The sequence below is a fragment of the Sminthopsis crassicaudata genome, chromosome 4, assembly GCF_048593235.1.
Source record: "Sminthopsis crassicaudata isolate SCR6 chromosome 4, ASM4859323v1, whole genome shotgun sequence".
NCBI lineage: Eukaryota > Metazoa > Chordata > Mammalia > Dasyuromorphia > Dasyuridae > Sminthopsis > Sminthopsis crassicaudata.
This window is the reverse complement of record NC_133620.1, coordinates 324,656,652-324,684,562: the sequence shown is the minus strand read 5'-3', so window position 1 is coordinate 324,684,562 and position 27,911 is coordinate 324,656,652. Positions and strand designations below refer to the sequence as shown.

General features: G+C 34.5%; 1 protein-coding gene across 2 annotated transcripts; it reads right to left on the bottom strand.

The window, feature by feature from the left end:
- Positions 1-223: 223 nt before the first annotated feature.
- APOH (apolipoprotein H) lies at positions 224-27,477 on the bottom strand. Of its 2 annotated transcripts, none has more exons than XM_074260572.1 (8): positions 27,359-27,477; positions 16,022-16,198; positions 15,236-15,332; positions 14,541-14,639; positions 10,544-10,764; positions 7,404-7,583; positions 4,890-5,087; positions 224-339 (listed from the first exon to the last, which is right to left on the bottom strand). In XM_074260572.1, the coding sequence occupies exons 1-8, from the start codon at positions 27,420-27,422 to the stop codon at positions 284-286; spliced, it is 1,092 nt and encodes a 363-aa protein (XP_074116673.1). In that variant the 5' UTR covers positions 27,423-27,477; the 3' UTR covers positions 224-283. The 2 variants fall into 2 exon arrangements, with proteins under 2 accessions (XP_074116673.1, XP_074116674.1); XM_074260573.1 differs by having other exon boundaries at positions 10,544-10,732; positions 14,563-14,639.
- Positions 27,478-27,911: the final 434 nt, after the last annotated feature.

The following is a 27,911-nucleotide window of genomic DNA, read 5'->3' as shown; positions in this document are numbered from 1 at the left end:
ATTGTATAGACAATTCAAGTTCTAAGACATTTATGCTTTATTTATCTATGTCTTTGTGTAGTGATGGAATGGTGCTGAAGAACTGAACTGACAAATGGCTCCATATTTTACCACTATGAAAATGATGGTGTTCCAGATGTATGTGTCACTTAACCATGAGGAGGACATTAAGTTATGCGAAGGAAAAAATTGAGAAAGCTGAAAGAATGCCATGGAGACTTAGTTTTCTTTCATCTTTAATTTTAAGAGACACAAATATTTCATTTTGAATTTATAAACAACTTCAGCATGGTTGTTTGCTTGCTGCATCTGATTTCCAAAAAGCCCAAGAACTGTGTTCTGTTGAAAGAAAAGAAGAAAATGTGGTCACCCTAAGTGACATGTGCAGTTCTTAAGAGAGCTTACTAACAAAATCACACAAATACATAATATACATATATAAATTTATTAAATACATAGCTACATATATTTGATTTATATAAAATGATTTTGATACCTGAATGAAGCTGGGTCTATAGTTTCAGGATACAAAATAAGCAGATCTAGATAACTTTGAGAACTAGGACTTAAATATACACATATACACAGGTGTACACACATACACATGTACATAGTGTCCCAAAATTCTTAGTTCAGTTTAAAGTTGTAGCTTGCCATAAGACTTTTGGGACACTTTGTGTGTACATAAACATTTGTGTACAAATATATCTATATATCCACAATTTAGATCTACAATTTCATCAGTATAAAGAAGTCAAAGGACATAAACTTCATCCACTAATGTAGATTCAGTATTTTTCTGTAATTTACTGTCTTACAGAGTTGCCTTAGGGCTCTGAGGAGTGTCTGTGATCACACCAGGTGTAGTAATAAAAGAGGAAAGACTTGAACCCATTTCTTCCTGATTCAAGGGCAATCTATTATCTACTACAACATGTTGTCTTTCATCCAGATACATGATCATCATTATAATGATCTGTCTGAAGGCTATGTTAGAAGCCTGAAAAATTGCATCTATGTCAGCACTATGGATTATTTAAAATTTTTGTTCATTTCTTATTTTCTTCTTCTTCTTCCTCTTTGGGCTCTTAAATGCCTTAGATTTGTCATTCTTAGATATAACAAAGACTATCCCTCTCCATTCCACCCCCACCTTAAAGCCATATTATATAGTGAATAGTATCAGTTCATTCCAAAATAGGCCCTAGATAGATTATTTGTTAATATGATGCTGGAGCTAGTTCTTCAAGGGAGTTGATTGTTGATTGTCCAGACTTAAGAAAGGGAGAAAATGCTAATAATGCAGATTAAAATTAAAAGTGTATCATGCTTATATTTTCCCCAGATAAGTGTTTTTTTTTTTTGTTTTGTTTTTTTTTTTACATTTCCCAGCATGTTCAAGATATCTTCCAACCTCATGTCAATCTTTCAAGAAAAAAAATCAAGAAAATGTCCTTACGTAAAACTTTTTCCTCTTAGCTCTTCCCCTATGTCAACCCCTAGAAAGCAGATTCTTGTACAGAACTCCAACAATAAGAAATTGACAGAATCCTTTAAAAACCCAAAAAATGATTTTTAAAAGGTATGTTTGTCAAATTTCCAGAAGACATAAAGCTGGGAGAGATCCTGAATAACAAAATCTCAAAGATCCTGACTGGCTGTAACTTTGAGCAAACTTGGAACTTATAAAGTGAAATGTAATACAGATAAATGTATAGTCTTGCTTTTTAAAAAATGGCTTCTTTATTAGAACATGGAGGTGATCTGATGATACAGCAAATCAGAAAAAAAAAAACTTTGAGAATTTTACTGCACTGAAAACTCAATATTAATTAATAGGATGATATGGTAGTAAAATGCAAATGTGAGGGACAAATTTTCCCCCAGATTTGTGGTTACATTTGTGAAGGGTATTGTCATCAAATAGAAAAGGTAAATGACTTGTAGGGGAGGGAAGATGTGAAGAGCATTCCTATAGCTGATGAGTCTTAGAGGCAAATAATGAAGACACTTCTGATTCCAAGCCCAGCTTTCCCAACCATTTCACCAAGTGAGTCTCACAGTATGAGGTTAAATCACATTAACAGAGTCATGTCTAGAACTAAGAAATGATAGTCTCCTTATTCTCTGCTCTATTCAGGTCACATCTGATCTATGGCATTCAGTTTTAGAGGTCACAACTTAGGAAATATATTTATTTAAAAGTTAGATTCCAGAGGAAGACAAGGTTGCCAAAGGGGTATGTAGTGTTTAATCGAAGGAAAGGGGGACATTGAACCTAAAGAAGAGAAGACTTAGGAGATATACATGCATGGAAATCTGTCCTGGATAGATTAAATTTATCTTTGTTCTTAGAAGAACTGGGAGTTTTGAGTAGAAGTTACAAAAAATTTTTCTTTAAAAAAAGTTACAAAAAAGACAAATGTAAGCTTGACAAGAGGAAAAACTTTGTAACAGAGCCATCTAAAAATAAAATAAGCTGCTCTGGAAGGAGATGGATTACCCCTCACTGGGAGTCTTCAAAAGGAACTGATCACTTGTTAGGTATTTTAGAATCTTTTTTCAGGTATGATTTGGACTAGATGACTTTTCGAATCCTTTTCAACTTTGAGATCCTATGATTTTCCATTTTTGAAACAACAAGCATGGGTTAACAGCAGAGACAGTTCTAAGTGAAGTTTGTTTTGTACTTCCCAAGGTAAACAAGAGCAGCAAAAGTAAGAGGAAAGAAGCACTCATTTCTTTTTCCCTGTCCAGCTGCTTCTCATCACCTAATCTCCCTTACTCATTGCCTTTTTACAAGTCCAGTGGCATATAGCAAACATTTAACAACCAAGTTTTTTTTAAAAAAAATTATAAAAATGTAATTTTGACAGACTTTTAAGCTTAATATGGATTATTAACATTTTCTTCACTATTTTCTTAAGCCTAAATCAATCAACAAAACAAAACAATAAATATGCCTATTTCTGAAATGTGAATGTTCACATTAAAAATTTAAAATTCTCTTTGGTTCCAGCAATTCATTCTCTGGTTAGGTTCTTACTAAGTGCTAATGAGATAATGAGATATTAGGTTCTTACTAAGTGCTAAGTCAGTACTTAACAATTCTCTAGTTCCGGACTTTACTGAGAGTTTTACTTGTGAATTCCCTGGGGAAGAGCTTGCATGCTTAAGAGGAGCAAGTTCATTGGTTGACGTAAATTTTCCTAGAAGCCCTTGCATTATCCCACGCCCATTCTCTGGGAGGATAAAAGAGGGCAGCTTTGGAGGAAAGAGAGAGTTTTGTCTGGATGAGACTTGAGGCTGCTCTCTGCAGGAAGGGAAGTCGGCTCTCCCTCCGAGAGATTTGAGTTGACACAACAGATCTCCTCCCAGAGAGCAATCGGCAGCTTCTGGAGACAACAGCACATTACAAATTGGTGCCCAACATGGGGCAAGGACTTTTGCTTAACCTGACAAGGACTTATTCTGAGCCCTTCAGAGGAGCTAGACTGGACCATTGCAATTTGGCGCCCAAAGAGGGACTTAAATTTAAGCCTCCTCTTATTCACAGATATGAGATGTAGTAGTGGTAACATATACCTTAGGTTTACAGAAATGTTCCAACAAAAAATGTTGTTATAAATATTTTTATACATTTCGGTCCTTTGCTTCTCTGTTGGAATTCTAAAGTGTAATATGCTGTTGTCTTCAGAAGCTGCCGATTGCTCTCTGGGAGGAGATCTGCTGTGTCAACTCAAATCTCTCGGAGGGAGAGCCGACTTCCCCTTCCTGCAGAGAGCAGCCTCAAGTCCCCGTCCAGACAAAACTCTCTCTTTCCTCCAGTGCTGCCGTCTTTTATCCTCCCAGAGAATGGGTGTGGGATAATGCAAGGACTTTTGGGAAAAATTACTTCAACCAATGAACTTGCTCCTCCTAAGCATGCAAGCTCTTCCCCAGGAATTCACAAGTAAAACTCTCAGTAAAGGCCAGAACTAGAGAATTATTAAGTACTGACTTAGCACTTAGTAAGAACCTACTATCTCATTATCTCATTAGCACTTAGTAAGAACCTAACAATTCTCCTATCTAAAGTCCAAACTACATTTGCTTCCATAAACAGACACATTATGTACACTTTCTTAGAATTTTGAATATAGAACTATTAACATGCCAAGGGTCTTGCCATCCCTACAGGAAGATATAAACAAAGTGCTATGACTGAAACAACTTCTTATTCCCATAGGACAAAACACAAAACTGGATATTTCAAGTGTAAAAACCACATCTCCTTGGGACTCTAAAAATCATTCCTATTTTCCTTCTCTATCTTTTTTCTTGCATGCCAAACAAACAAATTTGTGTTCATGTATACACACAAATATACAAATATTCATCTTTTTTGAAAGTCTTTTTTACTTTTTTTTACTTTTAAAGAATTTCATAAAAGAGAAATGATAGGAGATAAGACATTCAATTGCTTTTGCTACTGATTCTTGAGTAAGTTCAATTAAAGGTATCTTTGAGACAGACGTTCAAAAAGTGCAAAGTATTTTAGAGATCCTGTTGGTCCAACCTGTTGTTTAGAAATTAGTAGTGGAAAACGCAATGATAAACAGATGTTTCTGAAGATGAGCTTGCCTTAGGCCCTAGACCCCAAGCACTTGCATCATTGCCCTTCCCCCCCCCCCCTACATACTTACTCCCTTATCCCAAACACTGGATTACAATGAAAATTAAGGAAAGAGGGGTAGAATTATTCACTGCCAAAAAAAAAAAAAATGCCATTAAGAGTCCAAAACAAAGAAATAATAAGTTATCACTAATGTACTATGGGTAGGGAAAAGAAGAAATGAACACTGGATAATTTGTGATTTCTTCCTTAAAGCTTAAATTTTTGAACTCACCTTTGAAGCACTTGGGAATTTCAATATTCCCATCTAGGCACTGAGCATCCTCAGTGTAACTGCATTTCCTTTCTTTATCTTTACAGAAGAAACTAATGACTTCACCATGCAGAATTCCATCCTTAAGTTTCTCTTGGATGGTCACCTTCTCTCCTTTGTATAACACAGTAGCTTTTTTCACAGGAATTTTACAAGATGCTGGAAGAAATATTTGTGAATAATCCTCAGTCAAATTAAAGAAAATTTGGTGAAAATTTCCCTTAAGGAGGTCATACATTATAACTGAATCCATGAAGTACATTGGAGAAAGTATTGAATTCAGTGTCATTAAGAATTTTCAGTAATATTCTTATTTTCCTCCAGTGAATTTAACCTTTAGGAAGGCATAGCACTAGAAGTACAAAAATTAAAATGGACATAAGGTCTGCATTCAAAGAGCTTACTTACATTTTAGTAGAAAGGTAAGATGTACTAAATAATGATAGCACAAGTTAGGATGTGTTTCATATATAATAAAATACTTAAATGGATCAACTATTCATCTATATGAAAGATTCCTCCAATGATTAAATTGAAACTCATAAACACCTTTTTCTGGTGAAAATAAATGCTCAAGCCCTTTCTTCATTTCTCTTCTCATAATGAACACAAGGCTAGAATACTTTAATTGGCCATTTCCTATCATAAATTTCCTATGGTTTTGTTTAGTAAAAATGACAAAATTGATATATTTTATCCCTGCCAATAGTATATACATTAACTGGCCATTTGACAAGAATCTAACATTTAGAGTAAAAATAATTTAAATTAAAAATTACTTTATTTTTTAGTCATTTCAATAGTGTTTGGCTCTCCATGATCTCATTTGGGGATTTTCTTGGCAGAGATACTAGAGTGGTCTGCCTTTTTCTTCTTCCATTCATTTTGCAAAAGAGTAACTGAAGCAAATAGCTAATAAGTGTCTGGGGCCAGATTTGGACTCAAAAATGAATCTTGCTGATTCTAAGCCTAGTGCTCTATCCACTTTGCTACCTATCTGCCCTTAAAATGTATAGAGGATCTAAAAACTGTCTTATTCTTAATACCTTCTGGATCTTCCCTATCACTCTGCTACCATTATTGCTGATGAGGAAGGGTGGAGACATAGAAAATTAAAAGCCAGTTTTCATTTTTGTTTTTATAGGTTGTGATAGCTGACAAAAATTCATCAGTTACCAAACAGCTAATTTCTTTGTGTTGTTCTCCTTCATAATTAGTTTGACTTTGTTGTCAGAGGGATATTTGATGATTTTTTTTTTTAGCATGGAATAACCTCTTAACCCTTATGTGAAGCCATAACTTCCAAGACCCAGAGTTATTGTTTAGTCATTTTTCAACTCATTATGTATCCTTTTGGGTTTTCTTGGCAAAAAATATTAATTAGAGTGGTCCGCCATTTCCTTTTCCAGCTCATGTTACAGACTAGGAAACTGAGACAAGCAGGGTTAAGTGACTTCTCAGGGTCACATAACTAGTAAGTGTCTGATGCTAGTTTTGAACTCAGGAAGACTAGTTTTTTGTTTTTGTTTTTGTTTTTGTTTTTGTTTTACTACAGGTTTGTCACTCTATCCACTGTGATATCTAACTATCCCTGTACCATATAGTACATATAAACGGAGATGAACGTATTGAAAAAGTTATGTGACCACTGTAGGAAACTCTTATCAATACTTTCAGGAAAGAGAAGAGTCTTATGTTCATGCTATATATGGATCAATGAAAGGTACTGAGGATGCTTAATATGGAGGAAAGACTTTTAGGAAAAATAACTATGTTCAGATATTTAAAAAAAACACATAGAAAAAGCAAAAAAAAAATTTAAAAAAAAAAATATATATATATAGGTCCCAAGAAGAGTATGAGAAAATCCACCTTCTTTTCATTAAATAGGTAGAGACTATGAGTACAGAACATATCAGACACAGTCACCATGGCAGTTGGTTTTGCGTAACTATTATTCTTTGTTTTAAGGGAAGGCTCTGTTAGGGAAGAGAGAGTAAATGAGAGGAACATCTGGAAATAACTGTGATATAAAAACAAAGTGTATATAAAAATAATAGGGATTAGTCTTGCTCTACTTGGCTTAAGAGAGAAAAGACTTAGTAACAATTTGTATGAATTGGGGAAAAAAAGGCAAATTTCAAGTTGATAAAGGGGAAAAACTTTTTCTCTAAGCAAAAATGAGATGATCACCTGCTGGGAAAGCTTCTTGTTCAATTATATGTTGAATAAGTTGAGCTCTGAGGTTCCTACCAATCTTGTTTTAATGACTTTGTGTTTATGCTACCAACTCTTATTCCAAGCAAATTTCCTAAGTATGAGGCTATCATACACATGTGAAATTTGAATACTTGTGCACAGCATAATAACTTCTATGGCATGACTATGGTATGGATTAGGAAATAATGAGACATGTAAAGATGATCCTTCAGGTAAATTCAAAGAATTTCCAAAATGCAAAATACATTTTCATACCTTTACATGTTGGCGATGCAGACCAGGTTCCAAATTTTCCACATTCTACTTCTTTCGGTCCATCTAGAACATATGTTTCATGGCAGCCATACATGGCTTTGTCTTTATAAAAAAGAGCATGACTTGCAGGATAGTTTACAAATCCATTATCTGGTCTTGTTGGAAATGGACATTTTACTTCTGAAAATATATACCCAGAAAAATGTGTCAAAGAGAAAGAAATAACAAAGCAATTGTGGTTTATAATGAATGATCAGTATTATGAGTTTTAAATTTAATTCTTTACTATACCCAGCACTATTCTGGCAAATGTTTAACAATCAGCTCTGTGAGAGAAAAAAATTTAAGCATGTCACACTTTTACATTTCATCCTCATTATTAGCATTTTTTCCATCACTTTCTTATGAATAGCCAATCAATAACACAATAAATGAAAGCCTGATTTGCTGACTTATGAAGTATGAATGCTTGTATTAGAAATTTTATAATTGACTCTCATGAACCTATATGAACTGATTCCAGCATAGTGCTGACCACACAGCATTGACTTTGTTTTACATTTCTGAAAAAGTAATTTAATTTCTTAGTATCTCAGTCTGCCAAATTTAAAAGCAAAAATAATTTATTTTCTTTCCTCTTTAAGGCCCCTAATGATTTTATTTTAAAAACATTTAAAAATCTGTGATGATTATTAACCATCTGTCAAACCAGTTGAACTTTGAGATAATTACAAGTAATTTTTACAAATTATATATAGGTCCTAACAATCATTGTGGCACTTTTTTTTTTTAAGAAAATCATCACTTCCTGCCTCTCTTGAATGTGAAAATAAAAAATAAAATAGATCTAAACATATCCCCCCCAATCCTACCCACAACCTCATTAGCTAATTTAAAAATAACAGGACAAGAACTGGCTGATGCTAGACTCATTCTAAGAGTCCTGCAGTAAAGTACATAGACAAATTGCCCTTTTTTGCCCTGATTCCATCAAGATTAGCCTTCAGCAACATCTGATATGCATTTAGCCAATTGGTTTCACTTACTGTCTTTATTAGCTTTGGTCCTTATAAATATAAGTCTCATATCTAAGCTATTTTTGCTTTGAAATCATTAGGTGGGTTTTTTTCCACAATAAATTATTACAAAAGAGTTTAACTTTTCTTAGGCATAAAAATATGTACTTCAAAGTTCCACCAAGACTTCACTTCATTTCAGCCATACATAGAAATGAACTTAGATAAGATCTCTTCATTTTGTATAAACATTTCACTTCCATAATTAGAAATTCTGAGATTCCCTTAATCATAACCTCCTCTCACTCCACTTCTTTCCCACTTCACTTCTCCTCCATTTGTCCTTAACCCTAATTGACACATCTAATCCCTTCACCCCTTAGTATTTTCTGAGGCATTACCCCAATTTGACTTTACTTCCATCTTGCTCTAACTGAAAACCAATAATTAGCCATTTCAGCTCTCCTTTTGAATTCTTTGGTCCTTTTCTGTTCTGTTCTTGCTAAATTTCAACCATGGATTTACTCTCATTTTATGTCTCCTTTACTCCTGTTCAAGAGCAGCTGAACACTGATGAAGCAGGCCTTGTTTTGACTGGAAAAATGCATATTACCCAATCTCAACTGGTCCTCACTATAGCAATATAATCCTTTATTCCTCCTAAATTGATTCATGGTTCACTTCCCATTGAAGGTATTCCAAACTTTTTCCTTCCCCAAGCTTCTGGCATTTCCCCCAACCCTCTCAGTTGATGAGAACCTTATTTATTACTTTACTGAGAAAATTATTTTCTTCCATGAGCACCATCTTCCATTCTTACTTCCAAAGCTCTTGATATCATCTACCATTTTTTCCTCCTTTTTTCTATTCTCTAAGAGTTAGCCCTTCCCTTTTCTAAGGTAAATCTCTCTCTGTCTATACTTGATTCTATCCTCTCCCTTTTCTACAGATTGTATCCTCAGTTACTAACTATCCCCACATGCTTTGAATATTCCCCTATCAACTAATTACTTCCCTAATACTTTCAAATTTTCATAAGCATCCCTTATTATTAAGAACAAAATAAAACAAAAACATTTCAGTTTAAAAACAAACTTTCCTAAATGAAGCCAACTATATTCCCTGCCTCCATTTTCTCTCCTACTTTTCAACTCCTTGCATCTGGTTTCCAAACTCATCAACTCAATTGAAACTGCTCTCTTCAAAGTTATCAATGATTATTAATTATTAGTCTTCCTCCTTCCTCTTTCACTACCTATCTGCCATATTGTTAAACACATTTTTCCCTTTACACTATTATTTTCTCTCTGAGTTTTTCTGATTCTACATTCTTCTGGTTTGCCTCTTACCTAATTGATTATTCTTTTTCAGTCTTCCTTTCTCATTTCTAACTGCATTACTCAAAGTTTTTGTCTTGAGCTCCTTTTTCTTCTTCCTCTTTACTCTATCTCAGCCACTTCATTAGTTGTCATGGCTTTAAATATCCTCTCTATGGGGCAGCTAATTGGTGTAGTGGATGGAGCACCAGCCCTGAAGTCAGGAAGATCTGAGTTCAAATGTGATGTCAGACACTTAATACTTCCTGGCTGTGTGACCCTGGCAAGTCACTTAACCTCAACTGCCTCAGCAAAAAATATATATGCAAATTGCTTCCAAATCTACAAATTACTCTATGCAAATTACTTCCAAATCTATATATCCTGCCTCAATCTCTCTCCTCAGCTTCAGTCCTATCAATTGTATATTGGACATTTCAAAAGAATGCCTGGAGACATTTGAAACTCAAAGTGTTTTAAACTCCATTGTTTTCCTAATGAAAACCCCTCTCATTAGATGATATTATCATCCTTCTAGGAACTCAAATTCATAACTCTGGATTATCCTGGATTCCTCAATTTCTGTCACTATACATGTACAAATGTACAAATCTTTGCCAAATCTTTGCAGTTGCTACCATCATATACGTCTCTTGCAACTGTTCAGGTAGTTGTTGGTGAATGTTGACAACTAATTCTCTTAAAATGTATGATGTACATTTTATATATGATATATAATGCCCTAAAATATTACAATTTTAAATATTTTAATCAATTTAATTGTGTTAAAATTAATTGTTGCACTTACCTCGGCATTCTGGTAGTTCAGTCCAATTCCCATGTTCTGTGCATCTGATTGTGTCATTCCCAAACATTGCATGATGGGGCAAACAGTCAAAAACTGCTGTGTCTTGATAGAAGGAACTGTTTTCAACTGATGACTTATACAGTCTAAGTGTTGCAAAATTAGGTAGAGATGGTGGAGGACAAGTTATAGCTGAAAAAAGAAAGTATAATAATTTTAAATGACTAATTGAATCTTAAAACCCTGATCCTTTCAAAAAAGCAAAACTAGAAATAATGTGAAAAAAGTAACATGTTGATGTTGAGAGAAAAAAAGTTCAAACTGTAAGCTAAAATTGGTTTTTAAAGTACTATACAAGTTTTAAGATTCATTAAGAGAAATTTTAAAAATACAAACTAGGTTTAATAGTGTCCACTGGACAACAACCCTGTTGTCTTAGTTTCCTCATCTGTAAAGTGAGCTGGAGAAAGAAATGGCAAGCTACTTTAGCAGCTTTGCCAAGAAAACCCCAAATGGAGTTAGGAAGAATCAGACGTAATTGAAACCACCAAATAAATGAGACCTGTCTGTCATGGGTTTTAGTGGACTCAATATAGCAACATTTACAAAATGAAAAAAAAAATTGAGGACATCACTTAGATACTTTAAGAGAAAAAGCATGTTAGTTTAATGTATTTATGTTAAAGCTGAAAAAGCTTTTTCCTCCTTAAAAATCTAAATATGTATATTTCACTTTATACAATTTCCAAAACATGTTTTCTTCAAATCACATTATTTCAAAATCATAAAATCTAAGAGTTGGATGAAATTCTATCATCTAATATTTTACCTATCCCTCCAACCTCATGCCATCTACAAAACTTTATAAGAATACCATCTATTCTTTCAACAAAGTCAGTAATAAAAATGTTGAGTACTACAAAGTCAAGGAATAATCCCAGGACATTGTATAAGATTTCCTCCAAGAAGACATGAATTCACTATGTCTTAAGGGTCTAGTCATTTAACCAATTCCCAATTCATGTTAAGTGCATTATTGCATAGTCCATCTATCTCCATCTTACTCACAAAGATTAATATGAGTAAAATCCTTGAAAAAGCTATGTTCAACAGAAACTTTCAGTTCTTTTCTCCCTCTATTCTTCAGTTGCTGATTTGGCTGCTGATTTCAACATTTAAATGAAACTTTTCTCTCCAAAATTAATGATCTCTTAATTGCCAAATCAGATGGCCTTTTCTCAGTTCTCATTCTTCTTGACCTCTCCATCTTTTAACATGGATGATCACCTTCTTCTCTCTGATATTCTCTTTAGGTTTGGGAGGATGCTTTGCTGTTGTTCAATCATTTTTCAATTGTCATTTGGGGTTTTCCTGGCAAAAAATACTGTAGTGGTTTGTCATTTCCTTCTCTATTCATTTTACAGATGAAGAAACTGAGGTAAATCGGGTTTAGTGATTTCCTCAGGGTCACAGAGCTAATAAGTGTCTGAGGCCAAATTTGAACTCAGGTCCTCCTGAGTATCCTCTGCATCACCTAGCTACATGCTAGGAACACTGATATTTCCTACTTCTCCACCTAACTATACGACTGCCCCTTCTTAATTTCTTTTATTGTATCTTCAACCAAATCATGTCCATTAAATGTGGTGTCCTGAATCCTGAATCCTCTTTTCATTTCCCTCTATACTATTTCATTTGGTGATCTCATAAGCTCGCATGGAATCAGTTATCATTTCTGATGATTCTCAAATAACCTCTCTGTTAAATCTTCATTCTCACCTTTCTACCTGCTTATTACATATGTCTACCTGGATGTCCTATAGATATTTTAAACTTAATATGTCTAAAACTGAATTCATTATTTTTCCCTGAAACTTTCCTCTCTTCCTAATGTTCTTACTATCTTTGAGGATACCACCCTCCTGAGTCACCCAGGCTCAAAACCTAGATGTCATCTTCAACTCCTCACTCTCTTACTCATCATGGCCAATCTGTTACCAAGTGTCAATTTCACCTTTATAATATCTTTCAAATCCATCCCCATCTCTCTGCCACTGCCACCATTCTGCTGCAGTCTCTCATCATCCCACATCTGGAATACTGCAAAGCCTTCTAATTAGTCTCTCTGCCCCAAATCCATTCTTCACTCTGTTACCAAAGTGATTTTCCTAAAGTGCAAGTCTGATCAAGTCACACTCGCCCTTCCTTGCCCTCCCCTCCATCAACTCCCATAGCTACTTATCACTTTCAGGATCAAATAAGAAAATATCTCTTACGTTCAAAGTCCTTTAAAATTTGCCCTCCATATCTTTCCAGTCTCCTGGACTTTTAACACTCACACCACATACACTTTGATTTAGTGTTACAAACCTTGTTATTCTTCAAACAAAAGCATTTCCTCTACCTAAAACTTTCTTTCCTTATCTCCTCTTGATTTCAAGTCTCACTTAAATCCTATCTTTTACAGAAAGCCTTTCCTGATTCTCCCTTAATTCTATCGTCTTCTTTTTGTTGCTTATTTCTAATTCATCCTGTATATAGTTTGTTTGTATATAGATAATGTCCTCTCCTCCATTAAAGATCCTAGAGTGAGGGACTCTTTTGTCTTTTCTCTGTATCCCCATCACTTAGCACAGTGCTTGGCACATGTCAAGCATACTAATGCCTACTATATGCTAGGGTCATGGTTAGAATGGTTATTTAATGTAACTGACAATGTATGAATGAGAGACTTTGTCAAATGTTTTCCTTGAAATTGAGATATAGACAATCTCCTGATTTATGCAACTGTCTCCCCCAAAAAGGAAATGATGTTTTCATACAATCTCTTTATCACATTATGTATTGATCCTTCAGAGTTATAGCTTACCTTTCTAAATTCTCACTAATTATCCCATTAGAAATACATTCTAAAATTTTGCCAGGAATCAAAATTCAGGCCTGTTGACAACTGACCAAAGTTTACCAGTTTGGCTTAGGGGAGTTGGTCATTTCAAAAATTCAATTGCAGATCATTTTGAAAAGTGAATAGTAAAACTCTAATTGATCTATTTTATGTTTGGAATTTAGTATATCAGGTTTTGGAGACTTTTTAAAACTCCTGACATTAATGCAGTTTTCTACTTCCCTTAATTGAGATAGACCTCATCTAACAGAGAATAATAATAATAATAGTAATGAAGGTGGATTTATAGAGTGCTTAAGGTTTGCAAAGCACTTTACATGTGTTATTTGCTTTCCCATGGTAGCCTATGACTTAGATGCTTTTATTATCATCCTTTTACAAATGAGGACCTTTAGAATGAAAGAAGTTGGATGTTTTTTTCTGGAATCACACAAGAAGTATTTAAGGAACCAGGGGAAATTGGGTCTTTCTGACTCCAAATGTAATACTCTATTTACTATACTAGTAGTTCTCAAATTTTTGTTCTCAGCATTGTTATACTATTAAAAATTATTGGGGTAGTTAGGTGGTACAGTGTATAGAGCACCAGCCCTGAATCAGGAAGACATGAGTTCAAATCTGACCTTAGACACTTAACACTTCCTAGCTGTGTGACTCTGGACAAATCACTTAACCCCAATTGCCTCAGTTGTCCACAGTTTTTATATCAGTTATATTTATAGATATTTATCATATTAAAAATAAAAACTAATTTTGAATTTTGTAAACTTTCTAAAAGGGTTTCAGAGACACCCCCCCCCAGGATTCTCTGGACCACACTTTGAGAATCCCTGCACTCTACCACTTAAATACTTCAGATGTTCCCCAAATTCTAATTTTCCTAATTATATAGCATCAACTCCTGTATAAAAAAAGAAACTATAAAAAAAAGATTGTAGAAATATTGAAAGTATCAGCCATAGTAGTCACCAATTCTAACAGAGTTTCTCTATTCCACACTAAGTAAAAATCCATATGTACAGAATTTTTTCATTGATGGCTCCAAAGGGGTAGTTTTACACTCTTCTAAGCCATGAAGGGAGAATTCGGGAGAACTTTCCCAAAAATAAGTGCTTACGAGAGCAGATAGGTAGGGGATGGCTCCACGTTCCATCTTCCATGCACTTAACAGAATCAGTTCCATTGAGATAAAACCTGAAAAGGAAGAAATCATTGTATTGTTGATTGAAATAACTTATTATGGAGCATAAATGTTACTGAGACTTCAGAATTAAATCCTTATGTTGTTTCAAGGTTTTGACTCTATCTCTTCCAGAAAGTAGTAAGTAAATCAGAAATAGGAAAATTTGAGCAATTATTCTTAGCTTTTGCCAATCTTCCTATCTCTATTCTATAATACAGTAGAGAAACTACAATTTATTTGCATTCAGCAAAGAATCTGTAATCACTATTATCCTATTTAAAAAAAAAAAAAAACAACAACAACAACAACAACAAAAGGCAAAAAGAGAAGTCCAACAGCAAAGGATGATTAACCAAAACTAACTGAATCAGAAGAAATTTAATTTGGAACACTTGATATGTTTTTTTCCCTAGTTGAAGGATACAGAAATGAACTTTTTAGCTAATTAATTCCACAGGATTCAAATACTATCTCTGCTACTTGCCATTTCTGTATCTATGAACAAAGCACTTTCTTGACCTCAGTTTCCCCAACTTTAAAATAAGAGAATTGGATAAGATAACCTCTAATGCCCCTTCCAAAAGTCTCTCTAGATAAAAAGTCTTACCCTTTATTACAAGTAAAGTTGATAGAATTAGGGTATTGAAAGGTTGTATAGCTCACAGCTCCATTTTCTAAAATTCCAGCAAAAGGACATATTCTGGCTGTAATTTGAAAGATGACAAAAATTAATATATTTTCATGGAATTTTCCCATAAAACAATGCTAATATATAAGTAATTTTTAAAGTTATTTCAAGGTAGGTTCAATTGATCAACAAAAAAATCAGATCATAGATAATTCTTAGTTATTGACCTAGATAGGAGTCTAGATAATTATCTAACTACGCACATTATCTAAAAAAATTGGACTTTCTCAACTGTCTAATAATTCTGCATTACATAGATAACCTAAGGAATTATTTTTAGCTCTTAGAAGTAATAAGGATGAAAGGATGAACAATAATTCAAAAGTTGCAGACTTATTTCAAGTATATAATATCTCATTTCAGTGCAGAAGCAAAATACAGTATTGCCTCAGTAACTTTCTGTCTTTTACTCATTTGACATTTAGTTGAATTTAAGATATTATTTTTTTTTTAGTTCTTATTTGTGTTCTCCCCTCCTGTTATTTTATGAGCAAAATCTTGTCTCTAATTCAACTATACCCCCATTGTTTCCAAATAAGCCCTTGTTTCTTCTAAATTTTTCACCTAGTTCTTGTTCATTATCACTCCTTCAACATTTGTAGCATTAATTGTGTCCTAACATCCCTACAGAAGCCATTATGATTCCTATAAATTCCCCTACATTCCAGTTGGGGAAAGATAATATAACTTAAAGAGTTGACTTACGTTTACATTTTAAGGTGTTGATGGGCCAATATCCAGTAAGAGGGCAAGTAAATCTTCTCATTCCTGTTTGTGCCACATAGCCAGGTTTGCAAGAATACACAATGGTTTCCCCTGGTTCATAGCTCATTTTTAATGGAACAACTATGGAAAATGGTATCTCCTGTGGCCTGGGACAAGCTGAAACAAAGAAAGGAAAGAGGATTTTCCTTAGATTCTTTTGTGTACTCTCTAAAAGCAATATATAGTGAAAGGAACAATTTTGACAGGTATGGAAAGACATATAAATTGATACATAGTGAAGTAAACAGAACCAAGAAAATAATATATGTTGCTATTATTTTTTGTCCTTCATTCTCAAAGATGACCATATCAGGGAGGGGATTCCATGACATTCAAGTGAATTGAGTTTAAGTGAGGGGGAAACTGTGCAAGGTCACCTGCCTCACTTTCCCCTCCAGTGTCATCTGGATCCAGTGGCCAGATACAGATCAAGATGCTTGGAGACAAATCACTATTGATCAGAGAAATGCAAATTAAGACAACTCTGAGATACCACCACACACCTGTCAGATTGGCTAAAATGACAGGAAAAGATTATGACAAATGTTGGAGGGAATGTGGGAAAACTGGGACACTGATGCATTGTTGGTGGAATTGTGAATACATCCAGCCATTCTGGAGAGCAATCTGGAATTATGCCCCAAAAGTTATCAAACTGTGCATATTCTTTGATCCAGCATTGCTGCTATTGGGCTTATATCCCAAGGAAATACTAAAGAAGGGAAAGGGACCCGTATGTACCAGGGTGTTTGTGGCAGCCCTTTTTGTAGTGTCTAGAAACTGGAAGATGAATGGATGCCCATCAATTGGAGAATGGTTGGGTAAATTATGGTATATGAAGGTTATGGAATATTATTGTTCTATAAGAAATGAGCAGCAGGATGAATACAGAGAGGCTTGGAAAGACTTACATGAATTGATGCTGAGTGAAACGAGTAGAACTAGAAGATCATTATACACTTCAACAACAATACTGTATGAGGATATATTCTGATGGAAGTGGATATCTTCAACATAGAGAAGAGCTAATCCAATTCCAATTGATCAATGATGGACAGAATCAACTACACCCAGAAAAGGAACACTGGGAAATGAGTGTAAACTGTTTGCATTTTTTGTTTTTCTTCCCAGGTTATTTAACCTTCTGAATCTAATTCTTCCTTTGCAACAACAACAACAACAAAAATTTGGTTCTGCACATATATATTGTATCCAGGACATACTATAGCATACTTAATATGTATGGGAATGCCTGCCATTTAGGGGAGGGGGTCGAGGGAAGGAGGGGAAAATTCGGAACAGAAGGGAGTACAAGGGATAATGTAAAAAATTACCTATGCATATGTACTGTCAAAAAAATGCTATAATTATAAAATTAATTTTAAAAAAAAAGATGCCTGGATACGATCCTAGATGCAATAGAAGACCTTGGTCTTTTTAACTAAAGTTTTCAACAGATCTCCCTTTGACTGAGGCTGAATAGATATTGTCAAGGATAGGTAGCAATTGCTGTAGAGTCTCCTCTTTCACCTAGACCAAATAAATCTAAATGAATATATACATATAGATTTGGACACAGAAAGATGACTTCTCCTGACTCCAGGTTCAGCACTCTATTACACTAGCACCCACTTGTCCCTATTTTCCTAGGAAACTAGGAACATTAAAATGAAAGTAAAACGTGAGTAATTCAAATGAATAATCTTGACTCTAGAGAAGAGATGAGAAAATACACCTCCATTCTTTTGATAGAGAGGACTGTGGAAATTGAATGTGTGCTAGAAGCAATAAGGAAATAGAAATAGATGATTTATTTTTTTAAATGGATATGGAAAGATTTAGAACTGATACAGAATGAAGCAAGCAGAACCAAGAGAATACTTTTTTAACATCATTATAAAAATGAACACAATTAAGGATGTTTGTAAACTGTGAAGAATGAAGTAAGCAGAACTAGAAAAATTTATACAATAACAATTATGGTATTGAACAAGCTGTAAATCAGTTTGATCAACATAATGACCTGAAAAAGAAATATATTGTGTCCATTACATAGAAATGAAGAATTTAGGATACAGACTAAGATATACATGTTTTTGTAAACAACCATTAAGGGATTTATTTTGCTTGATTATTTGTTACAAAAATTCATCTTGTTTTTCCCAAATGGGGTTAGAGGAAGAGAAAAATAGAATTATGTATAAAAAAATTATAAAAGAGAGATGATACCACAATTGTTAAGTGTTGAATGTACTTTCAAATAAGATCAATGTATTATTAGCTTTACTTAATTGTTTTATTTTGTTACAAGAAATCTCTCAAGACTCAAAAGTAACCTCTAAGTGTAATGTAAAAACAAAACATAGGAAAACAATTAAACAAAAAAGCCTATAGAATATTGCACACATTGAAAAGTCTAGTCATGATGTTAGATTATTGTTCTTTTAAAATTTCTTTCTTTGTTATTAGGCTAGGGTTAATACAGAAAATGACATACAGAAATGACTAATCTAAAACAACAGTAATAATTTTAAAAATTAAACATAGTATATAAATACCAAGCTTCACAGTCATTCTATTAGCTTTCCTTTTACCCAAAGCTCAAAGCTAGAGAGGAAAAAAGAAAAGGGGATATGAGTTTTTGTTTGCAGCTAAATAATTGAGATATGGAATGGTTTCACCATAGGTACAAAGCTTTTAGGGAAGATTTAAAAGTTCTGAGAAACATTCATACCTCCCTTGGGGAAAAAAAATAAAGAATGTATCCTTCAAACATTAAATGAACATTCTTAATTACATCTTTATATTGTAGTAAGGTCTAAATTCATGATTACTAAAAACAAATCTCACAATATAATAAGTTTAGGAAAGAAAAACAAGCTTAATCTAGGAAAAATATCTTGGAAAGCACTATACTTATTTTAACTTATCATTTACCAAGTACGTAGTCTTGTTCTAGGCCCTGGGATACTAAGAAAAATTAGTTTCTGTCCTCCAGAAGCTTATAATCTAGTACAGGAGAAAGATAAATGATTAGAGAATCCTTCATCTTTCGATCAACTGAGAAATAATAATGTATACTTAAGTCACACGACACTGTATAAAAATAATGTAATATGGCTATCAGTAAGGAAATTATTTCCTTTTTGGGGATTTGTTAATTTAAGACAATTGCAAATGTCTTCATCTCAGTTGACCAAGGCAACTATTTAAGATTGTAAATTGCAAAATAGTTGCTATTCTGCATTGGTGGAAGCAATCTTTTCTATGGGAATTCTCTAGATCAATGAAATCACAGATCCAGGCCTATCTTTCCTCCCCTACCCCTGAAAAGTTGATATTTGATAATTAAATCTATATTGTTCTTGAAAATAGGGACTTTTAAAGATATATAAAGATGCTGCCAACTAAGCTTAGCTACTAACAGAGATCTGGGGATATTAGAGTGTGAGTTCAAGGCAGGAAGGGCAATTATTAATCTGAGAACTGTTAAAAACCTTCCCTTTGTCCACATAGGTATAGAAGATATTTGGGAACTTCTGTTCAGTGGAACCTGGTAGGAGCCAAGGTTCTATAACTACATAACTGGAAGCACCTTAACAATATTCATTTAGCTTTTGATGGTAAATTTTCCAGAAAACTGGAAAAAAGGTAGCAAAATTTAATAAAATTTGCTTCAAGACTCTAAAAGAATTTACTTTTGAATATCAGTGCCAAAGTGATGGAGATAGGGAAAGATGAGAGAGAAGTGGACTTTTAAAATTTGGAACATGTAAGCAGCCAGATTAGAAAGGGAAAAAAGAGACATGAAGGCTAGCTGAATATTACATTTTCAGTGGGAGTATTTATACCTTGTAAATTAGTAATGCTACAATTAGAATTTGATTTCTTGTTTTGTTGATTGTAAAGACTTTAAGAAATTGATGGAGAAAATGTTAATAATGCAGATTAAATTTGAAAATGTATCCTGCTTGCATTTTTCTGGCCAGACTATCAATAGTTGAATATTTATCAACCTATCCCAACCTGAAACCCAGGGGGAATAACTGATGAAGATTCCTTTCTTATTGAGAGTTTGTAGGAGACAATCTCTCAGCCTATAACCAGGAGGAGAGAAGGGAAGGGAAAATGAAGAAAGAAAGGGAGAAATAATGATTAAACTCCTGCTATATGCCCAATATTGTACTAAGTATCTTAAAATATTATTTTCTTTGATCCTCACAGCAGTCCTGAAAAGTAGGCAATATTATCACTTTTTTTACATTTCAAGAATCTGAGGCAGACAATTTTACACAACTTGTAACTATCTGAATAAATTGAATTTAAATGAGGGAGAGCTGTGTAAAGTCTCCACATTCACTTTCTCTTCTGGAGCTACTTAGGTCCACTGGCAAGATAGATCAGGATGACTAGAAATGGCCCCAATGAAGTGGGAAATCTTGGCCTTTTTAAGTTAATATCTTTAACAGATTTCAGTTTGACTGAAGCAATATCCATTCAGTGATTAAGGCTAGGTAAGAAATGAGGCAGAGAATGGTTCCTTTTACGTAGTTTAAAAAAAAACCACAAACAAACAATCTAACAGGGAAGACCCTCAGAATTTCTGGACAAAAACAGAAAAAAATGGCTACTTACATTCATTCCAAGCTAATCAGGGCCCAAACAATGACCAAGTAGGCTTGGTCTAGGATCTATTGCTTGCCAAACAATGAGAGCCAGAATAATTTGAATTTAAGGCATGATCTTAAGAAAGTAATCATGGTCAGCTTCCAGAATGAAAGACAAACAGCTTTTCTGAGAAGTAGTAGGAGCTGCCTCACTGGCCAGTTGGGCAATATAGCTCCTCCCTCCCTTCTTTTTTCCCTCCCTCCCTCCTTCCATTCCTTCCTTTCTCCTTTTCTAATTTCCTTCTTATTTACTTCCTTTCTTCTCTTCCTTTCTTTTTATCTTTTCTTTTCTTTCTTCTTTCCCTTCTCTTCCCTCTGTCTATATAAGGTATTGTACCTTTACCTGAGGGTCCCCTGCCCAAAGGATTATAAGCATTAATCACTGAAACCTTGAAAGATATCAGGGTTTAAGGGCTAGGACCATGTCTTAAACCTAAATCATTCTGGTTTTCATTGATCAACAGCAGGTCCCAGTGCCCTACTTGAGCATTGTTTGGGTCCTAATTGACCTAAAATGAATATAAATAGCAATTTTTTTTTTTTTGGCCAGAAATTCTGAAGATTTTTCCCTCCCAAATTGATTTTTTTTGACTAGGTAAAAGGGATCATTCTCTGCCTCATTTCTTACCTATCCTTAATCACTGAAGGGCCATTTCCTCAGTCAAACTGAGAATTGTTAAAGATCTTAGTTTAAAAAGTCCAAGGTCTCCCACTGCATCCAGGGCTTTCTTCTGTCATTCTATATTTTGCCATTGGACCCAGATGGCTCCAGAGAAGAAAATAAGGTTGATGACCTTACACAGACCTTTCTCACTTCAATTCATTTGTATATCATGGTGATGGGGTGAACTCTGAAACTGTCCTTGACTTTTGGGGTGAGCCCTGACCCACCCTTTGTGGCAGTTAAGTAGTTTCATTAAGATTGACCCAGGACGACTACCTACTTAGCTCCCACTTAAGTGGTCTCATTCTACTGGAAATCTAGGCCTGGGGGCAGTGACAACATTGAAATAATTTCATTCAGTTGAAACTTCAGTCTCAGATTTCCTATTTAAAGGGCAATTTTGGGGCTCATTTCTTTGCAGAGGCCCAAAGCAGGACCATGCCATGCCAAGGGACCTCTCTTTGGCATAGCTGCCTGTCAGGACCCTGCCTGCTGTGAAGACATTTCCTTCTCAGTGTTAACCTCTCTTTATCTCTCTCTGGGATTTCTCTGCTTATCTCTCTGGCAGGACCTTGCCACTGAAGAAGTTAGTCTCCTAGCAAAAGCTGACTTCTCAGTGCCAATAAACTTCTTTTTGCCAGTCTAATATTTTGGGTTTGTGAATTCTTTCACATTGATCCTGCGCCGACCAAAGAAGGGTTGTGGCTACTCTCTGCACTGCCACTGACATCACTTGGTTCTCTGACCAGGCATGACTTCATCAATGGCATCACCTTCATGATGTCATAGTCCTCTTCGAGAACAAAAGACAGACAATTTTCTGAAGAAGAACTTGAATTCAAGTCTTTCTGACTCTCAGCCCAATCCATTATGAAATTTAAATGCCACTAGGTATATAAGGTTAGGAAGGTTATTCAGGGTTATACTTTAAAGGTCTTGCCTAAATCCTAGCCTCGAATACCCCATAATTCAGAGCTCACTGTGGTAGAATAGAAAAAAAAAAAAAGAAAAAAAAGAAAAAAACAAAAACAACAACAACAAAAAAACCCTGACAACTCTAAATCCTGTGGTAAGTAGATTTCAGAGGATCAAAGCAAAACAGCCATGGCCAGCCACATTCACAGTGGCTAGAATTCATAGTCATCAGTTAAAATCAGGCAAAAGTTAAACAGGAGGAAATCCAAATAAAGAATATTTACTCATTTTTACAGAGTGTTAAAATTTACAAAGGACTTTTCCTATATCAACTTTGTGAGTTTGAAGGAGTGTAGTTAGTAGGGGAGATAGCACTAGGGAGTTTCCCCTGACCTTAGAGTGCTTCTGTTCTAACAATCTGTCAAAGATGGCTTTGGAATCTGTGATCCAAGGCCTATTCCCACTCCCCACCCCTTAACCTTGAAGTGCTATTATTCTGGCAATCTGTCTGTCAGTGGTTGTAAAAGTCCTCTTACCCTAGCTAATGCTGTCCAATCTAACTTGCCAGACAATGGCTTTCTCCCATTTCATGAAATATTTCTTTTCTCTTAGTTAATTGTGATTTCCTCAGAGGAACTTGTCTTTTCCTTTAGTCTAACTATATGTTTTCTATTTCTTATTTACCATTCCTGGTGTCTATTGTATGCCTTAATTTTGTTTATAACCCCTTCCCTTAAATAAATCTACCTTTTGTCAAGAAATCTACCATTGTCAGAAACTAGGCATTGACCCACACTTAACACTATACACCAAAATCAGGTGAAAATGGGTTCATGGCCTAGGCATAAAGAATGAGAATATAAATAAATTAGAGGAACATAGGATAGTTTACCTCTCAGACCTGTGGAAGAGGAATAAATTTATATCCAAAGAAGAACTAGAGATCATTATTGATCACAATGATCACAAATATTTGATCACATTATTGATCACAAAATTTTTGATTATATCAAATTGAAAAGTTTTTGTACAAACAAAACTAATGCAGATAAAATTAGAAGGGAAACAATAAGCTGGGAAAACATTTTTACAATCAAAGGTTCTGATAAAGGCCTCATTTCCAAAATATATAGAGAATTGATTCTAATTTATAAGAAATCAAGCCATTCTCTAATTGATAAATGGTCAAAGGATATGAACAGACAATAATTCTCAGATGTAGAAATTGAAACTTTTTCTAGCCATATGAAAAGATGCTCCAAATCATTATTAATCAGAGAAATGCAAATTAAGACAACTCTGAAATACCACTACACACCTGTCAGATTGGCTAGAATTTCAGGAAAAGATAATGCGCAATGTTGGAGGGGATGTGGGAAAACAGGGACACTGACACATTGTTGGTGGAATTGTGAATTCATCTGGCCATTCTGGAGAGCAATTTAGAACTATGCTCAAAAAGTTATCAAACTGTGCATACCCTTTGACCCAGCACTGTTACTACTGGACTTATATCTCAAAGAGATCTTAAAGAAGGGAAAGGGACCTGTATGTGCAAGAATGTTTGTGGCAGCCCTCTTTGTAGTGGCCAGAAACTGGAAACTATGTGGCTGCCCATTAATTGGAGAATGGCTGAATAAATTGTGGTATATGAATATTATGGAATATTATTGTTCTGTAAGAAATGACCAGCAGGATGATTTCAGAAAGGCCTGGAGAGACTTACATGAACTGATGTTGAGTGAAATGAGCAGAACCAGAAGATCGTTGTATACTTCAACAACAATACCATATGATGATCATTTCTGATGATGAGGCCCTCTCCAACAATGAGATGAACCAAATCAGTTCCAATAGAGCAGTAATAAACTGAACCAGCTACACCCAGCGAAAGAACTCTGGGAGATGACTATGAACCACTACATAGAAGTCCCAATCCCTCTAATTTTGTCCTCCTGCATTTTTTATTTCCTTCACAGGCTAATTGTACACTATTTCAAAGTCTGATTCTTTTTGTACAGCAAAATAACTGTTTGGACATGTATACACATATTGTATTTAACTTATACTTTAACATATTTAACATGTATTGGTCAACATGCCATGGGGGGGAGGGGGAAGGAGGGGAAAAATTAGAACAAAAGATTTGGCAATTGTCAATGCTGTAAAATTACCCATGCATATATTTGGTAAATAAAAACTATTAAAAATATAAATAAATTAATTTTTAAAAAAGAGAGAGAATGGTCATTGTGAATTTATCACATGTTCATTTCAAACTAGGTATTGCTATCCAAGCCACATCAAAATGATTTGCCTAGAGTCAGATAGTAAGGGACAAAAGTGAGAATTCAACTCAAAATATTCAAAAGTTAGCTGACTTATGGTACTTTTCTATCTGTTATTGATAACCTTTCCCTTATGCATGTCTTATACTGATTTTACATCTTCCTTGAAATATTTTTAAAGTTACTATTCTATTATAAGGGAGCAAGAGAATACTATAATAGAATAGTATTCTATTATGAGGTGAGGGCAAGGCACCAAGGATGCTCCTCTGTGCTCCTCTTCTTATTGGTTATCTGGTGTTTAGGAAATCTCAGAAATCTAAAGGGGGAAGTAGGAACAAGAAATGTGAAATTGGCACCAGTGATCAGGAAACCCATCATCCCACACACCTCCAAAACTATCCTCTTCATCTTACTATATCACAGGAGCCTGAAATTCCCGAAGAATTCATTGCTTTAGTTTGAGGGCATGTTCCCAAAATAATCCCTCATAAAAATATATGCATATCTTGGAAGTGTCCCATACAATTCCTTTATCAACCATAAGTACTGCAGCTTGAATTAATTATTCATGAGGGAGAGGAAAACCTTAAAAGGATGGAATAAATGTTGACTGGAGACAAAGAAGGAAACAAGGATCTACAATAAGTAGTTATTGAAAAGAGGGGACAAGCTAAGTGACACAGGAATGACACAGGACCTAAAGGGAAAGAACAAGGGAACTAAGTCAGAGCAGAAAATGAGAGAAGAACCTAAAATCTGTTCTCTATCATTATAGCATTGCCTAGGGCAACTTATATCCAATTTATTTACATATCATGGCATCACGTGGTCCTCTTGAAGAACAAAGGACAAACAACAACTTCTTGAGTATGAAATTTATCATTGACAAGAAACAAAACTTCCTCCCTCCCTTCTTCCCTCTCTCCTTCTTCTATCTCCATTCCCTTCTCTCCCTCTTCTCTCCTCTCCTCCCCTTTCTCCTTTCTCTTTCTGCAAATCCTCTGCCCAAAGGAATGTAAATTTTGATTTCTGAAACTTTCTAAGATATCTTGGGATTTATAGTCTAGATTTCTTTCTTAAAGACCATGCCTTAAACTCAAATCATTCAGTTCTTATCTATTGGCCAGCAAACAGTCCCAGGCCAAGCCCAACTTGGTCATTTTTTGGGTCCTGATTGGCTTAGAGTGAATGTAAATAGACATTGTTTCTGTTTTGGCCAGAAACTCTGAGAGTCCTTCCTTCTCAGATTGATTTTTTTTTTAAAACTAGGTACAAAAGGTCCATTCTTTGCTTCATTTCTTTCTTATCTAGTCTTAATCACTGAATAGATCTTGCCTTAGACCAAACTGAGATCTGTTGAAGACTGCAACTTTAAAAAATAAACATCTTTCACTGTATCCAAGGCCATTTCTAGGACTTTTGATCTTTATCTGGCACTTGACCCAGATGACTTTGGAGGAGAAAGTGAGGCAGGTGATCTTGAAAGTTCCTCACTTAAATCCAATTTACTTGATTGTCAGGGCATCATCATCTCCCCTGATATCATGGTCCTTTTCAAGAATGAAAGGCAAATAACAACAACAACAGGCCAGCTTTACCATTAGGTCTTTTATCAATCTCTCTAATACTTTTACAATAATATCAATAGAAGACAATCTAATGAAAGAAAGCTGATTTGGACATCAGAGGTTGTTGTTGTTCAGTAATCTCTGCCTTTGCATGACCCTATGTACTTTGTCCATGATATGTTCTTGGCAAAGATAGTGGAGTGATTTGTCATTTCTTTCTCCAGTGTGTCCCCATTTTATAGATGAGGAGCTGAGACAAACAAGAGATTAAGTGACTTATCCAGGATCACACAGTAACTGCCTGAGGTCATATTTGAACTCAGCTATTCTTTACCAGAAGAGCTCAGTCCAAATTTTTAGTCTTGACATTTACCTTTGTTAACTTTAACAAATAACAACCTATCTAGTTTTCCTTATTTGTAAAAGGAGGATATTGGACTAGATAGCCTCTAAGTACATTTCCAGCTCTAAAATTATGATCCTATGAATTTTATAGAGGTAAGAATATCTTCTTTAATACTAGAAGCCACCTTCCTAAAAATGAGGAATTATTGATGAAGTAAAGGAAAGTAAGGTCCTAAGTTTGTATTACCAAAAGAAAGCCTTCATCAGAGAGGACGGATTTGGAATACAATCACTAAGAGTAATAATAACAATAAAACATTTGTACAGTGCTTTTAAAGTTTTCATTTTACAAATATTATCTCATTTTATACTCACAACAACCTTGGAAGGGCAAATGCTGTTATCACCCTCATTTTGCAAATGAGAAAACTGAGGCAAAGAGAAGTTAAAAAACTTGCCCAGGATCATGCAACCAATAATTTTCTGAGACTGGATTTAAATTATCATTAGTTTTAAATTCTAGCATGTCTGTAAATATTTTCTTAAAAATTATAGTGTTTTAAGGGCTCATTAAGTCATTAACATAGTGAATTTCCACTAGAAAACATGCTTGTTATTATATAAATCTGTATATAACAATTCTCAAATTATATTTATAGCTATATATTATAAAATCCTAATGTTGCATGGAATTCTATGACATGAATACTAGATATATCTCCTAATACCAGTATTATAAAGGGACTTATCAATTTTCTTGAACCTTTGCAAGTACTAAATGGTTGTATGTATTAATTATTTTGCAAATGAAAAAAAGAAATACTTACTCCGTCCTGCAATCACACAATGGCAAAGAAAGCTCACTAACAGGGCTAACACAGGAGAAATCATGATGACGGATTCTCACAAGAGCAATCAAAATGGCCTCTCTCTGTTAAAAAGAAAGATACAAACCAGAAAATGCTTAAATATTAACTATTTTCATTTACTTTGTAAATAGAAGATAAAGTATCAAGATTTGGAACCAATTCAAATATCTAGTATTCTCCAATGATTTACAGTAGTTTCATTGTGAAATCTTTGTTACTATTTTCTCTGTTTTGGTGACATTTTTGATTTTGACATTAACTATTTATTCTGCATATATTCTGATAATTCTCAAATATGCTTATTTAGGACATATGTTTCATTCTATTTTTATTTTCATGTTCTCAGGTTCATGCAAAAGCATCATGCTAGTGTGGGAAAAATATATATTGATCTAGTAGTTGAGATCCAATTTCTAGTTTAGATTCTACTTCTAACTAGCTAGGTCATCTTGATTAAATCACAAAGTTTCTCATTTCTCTAATTGATTAAATGAAAATTGAACTGAATGAT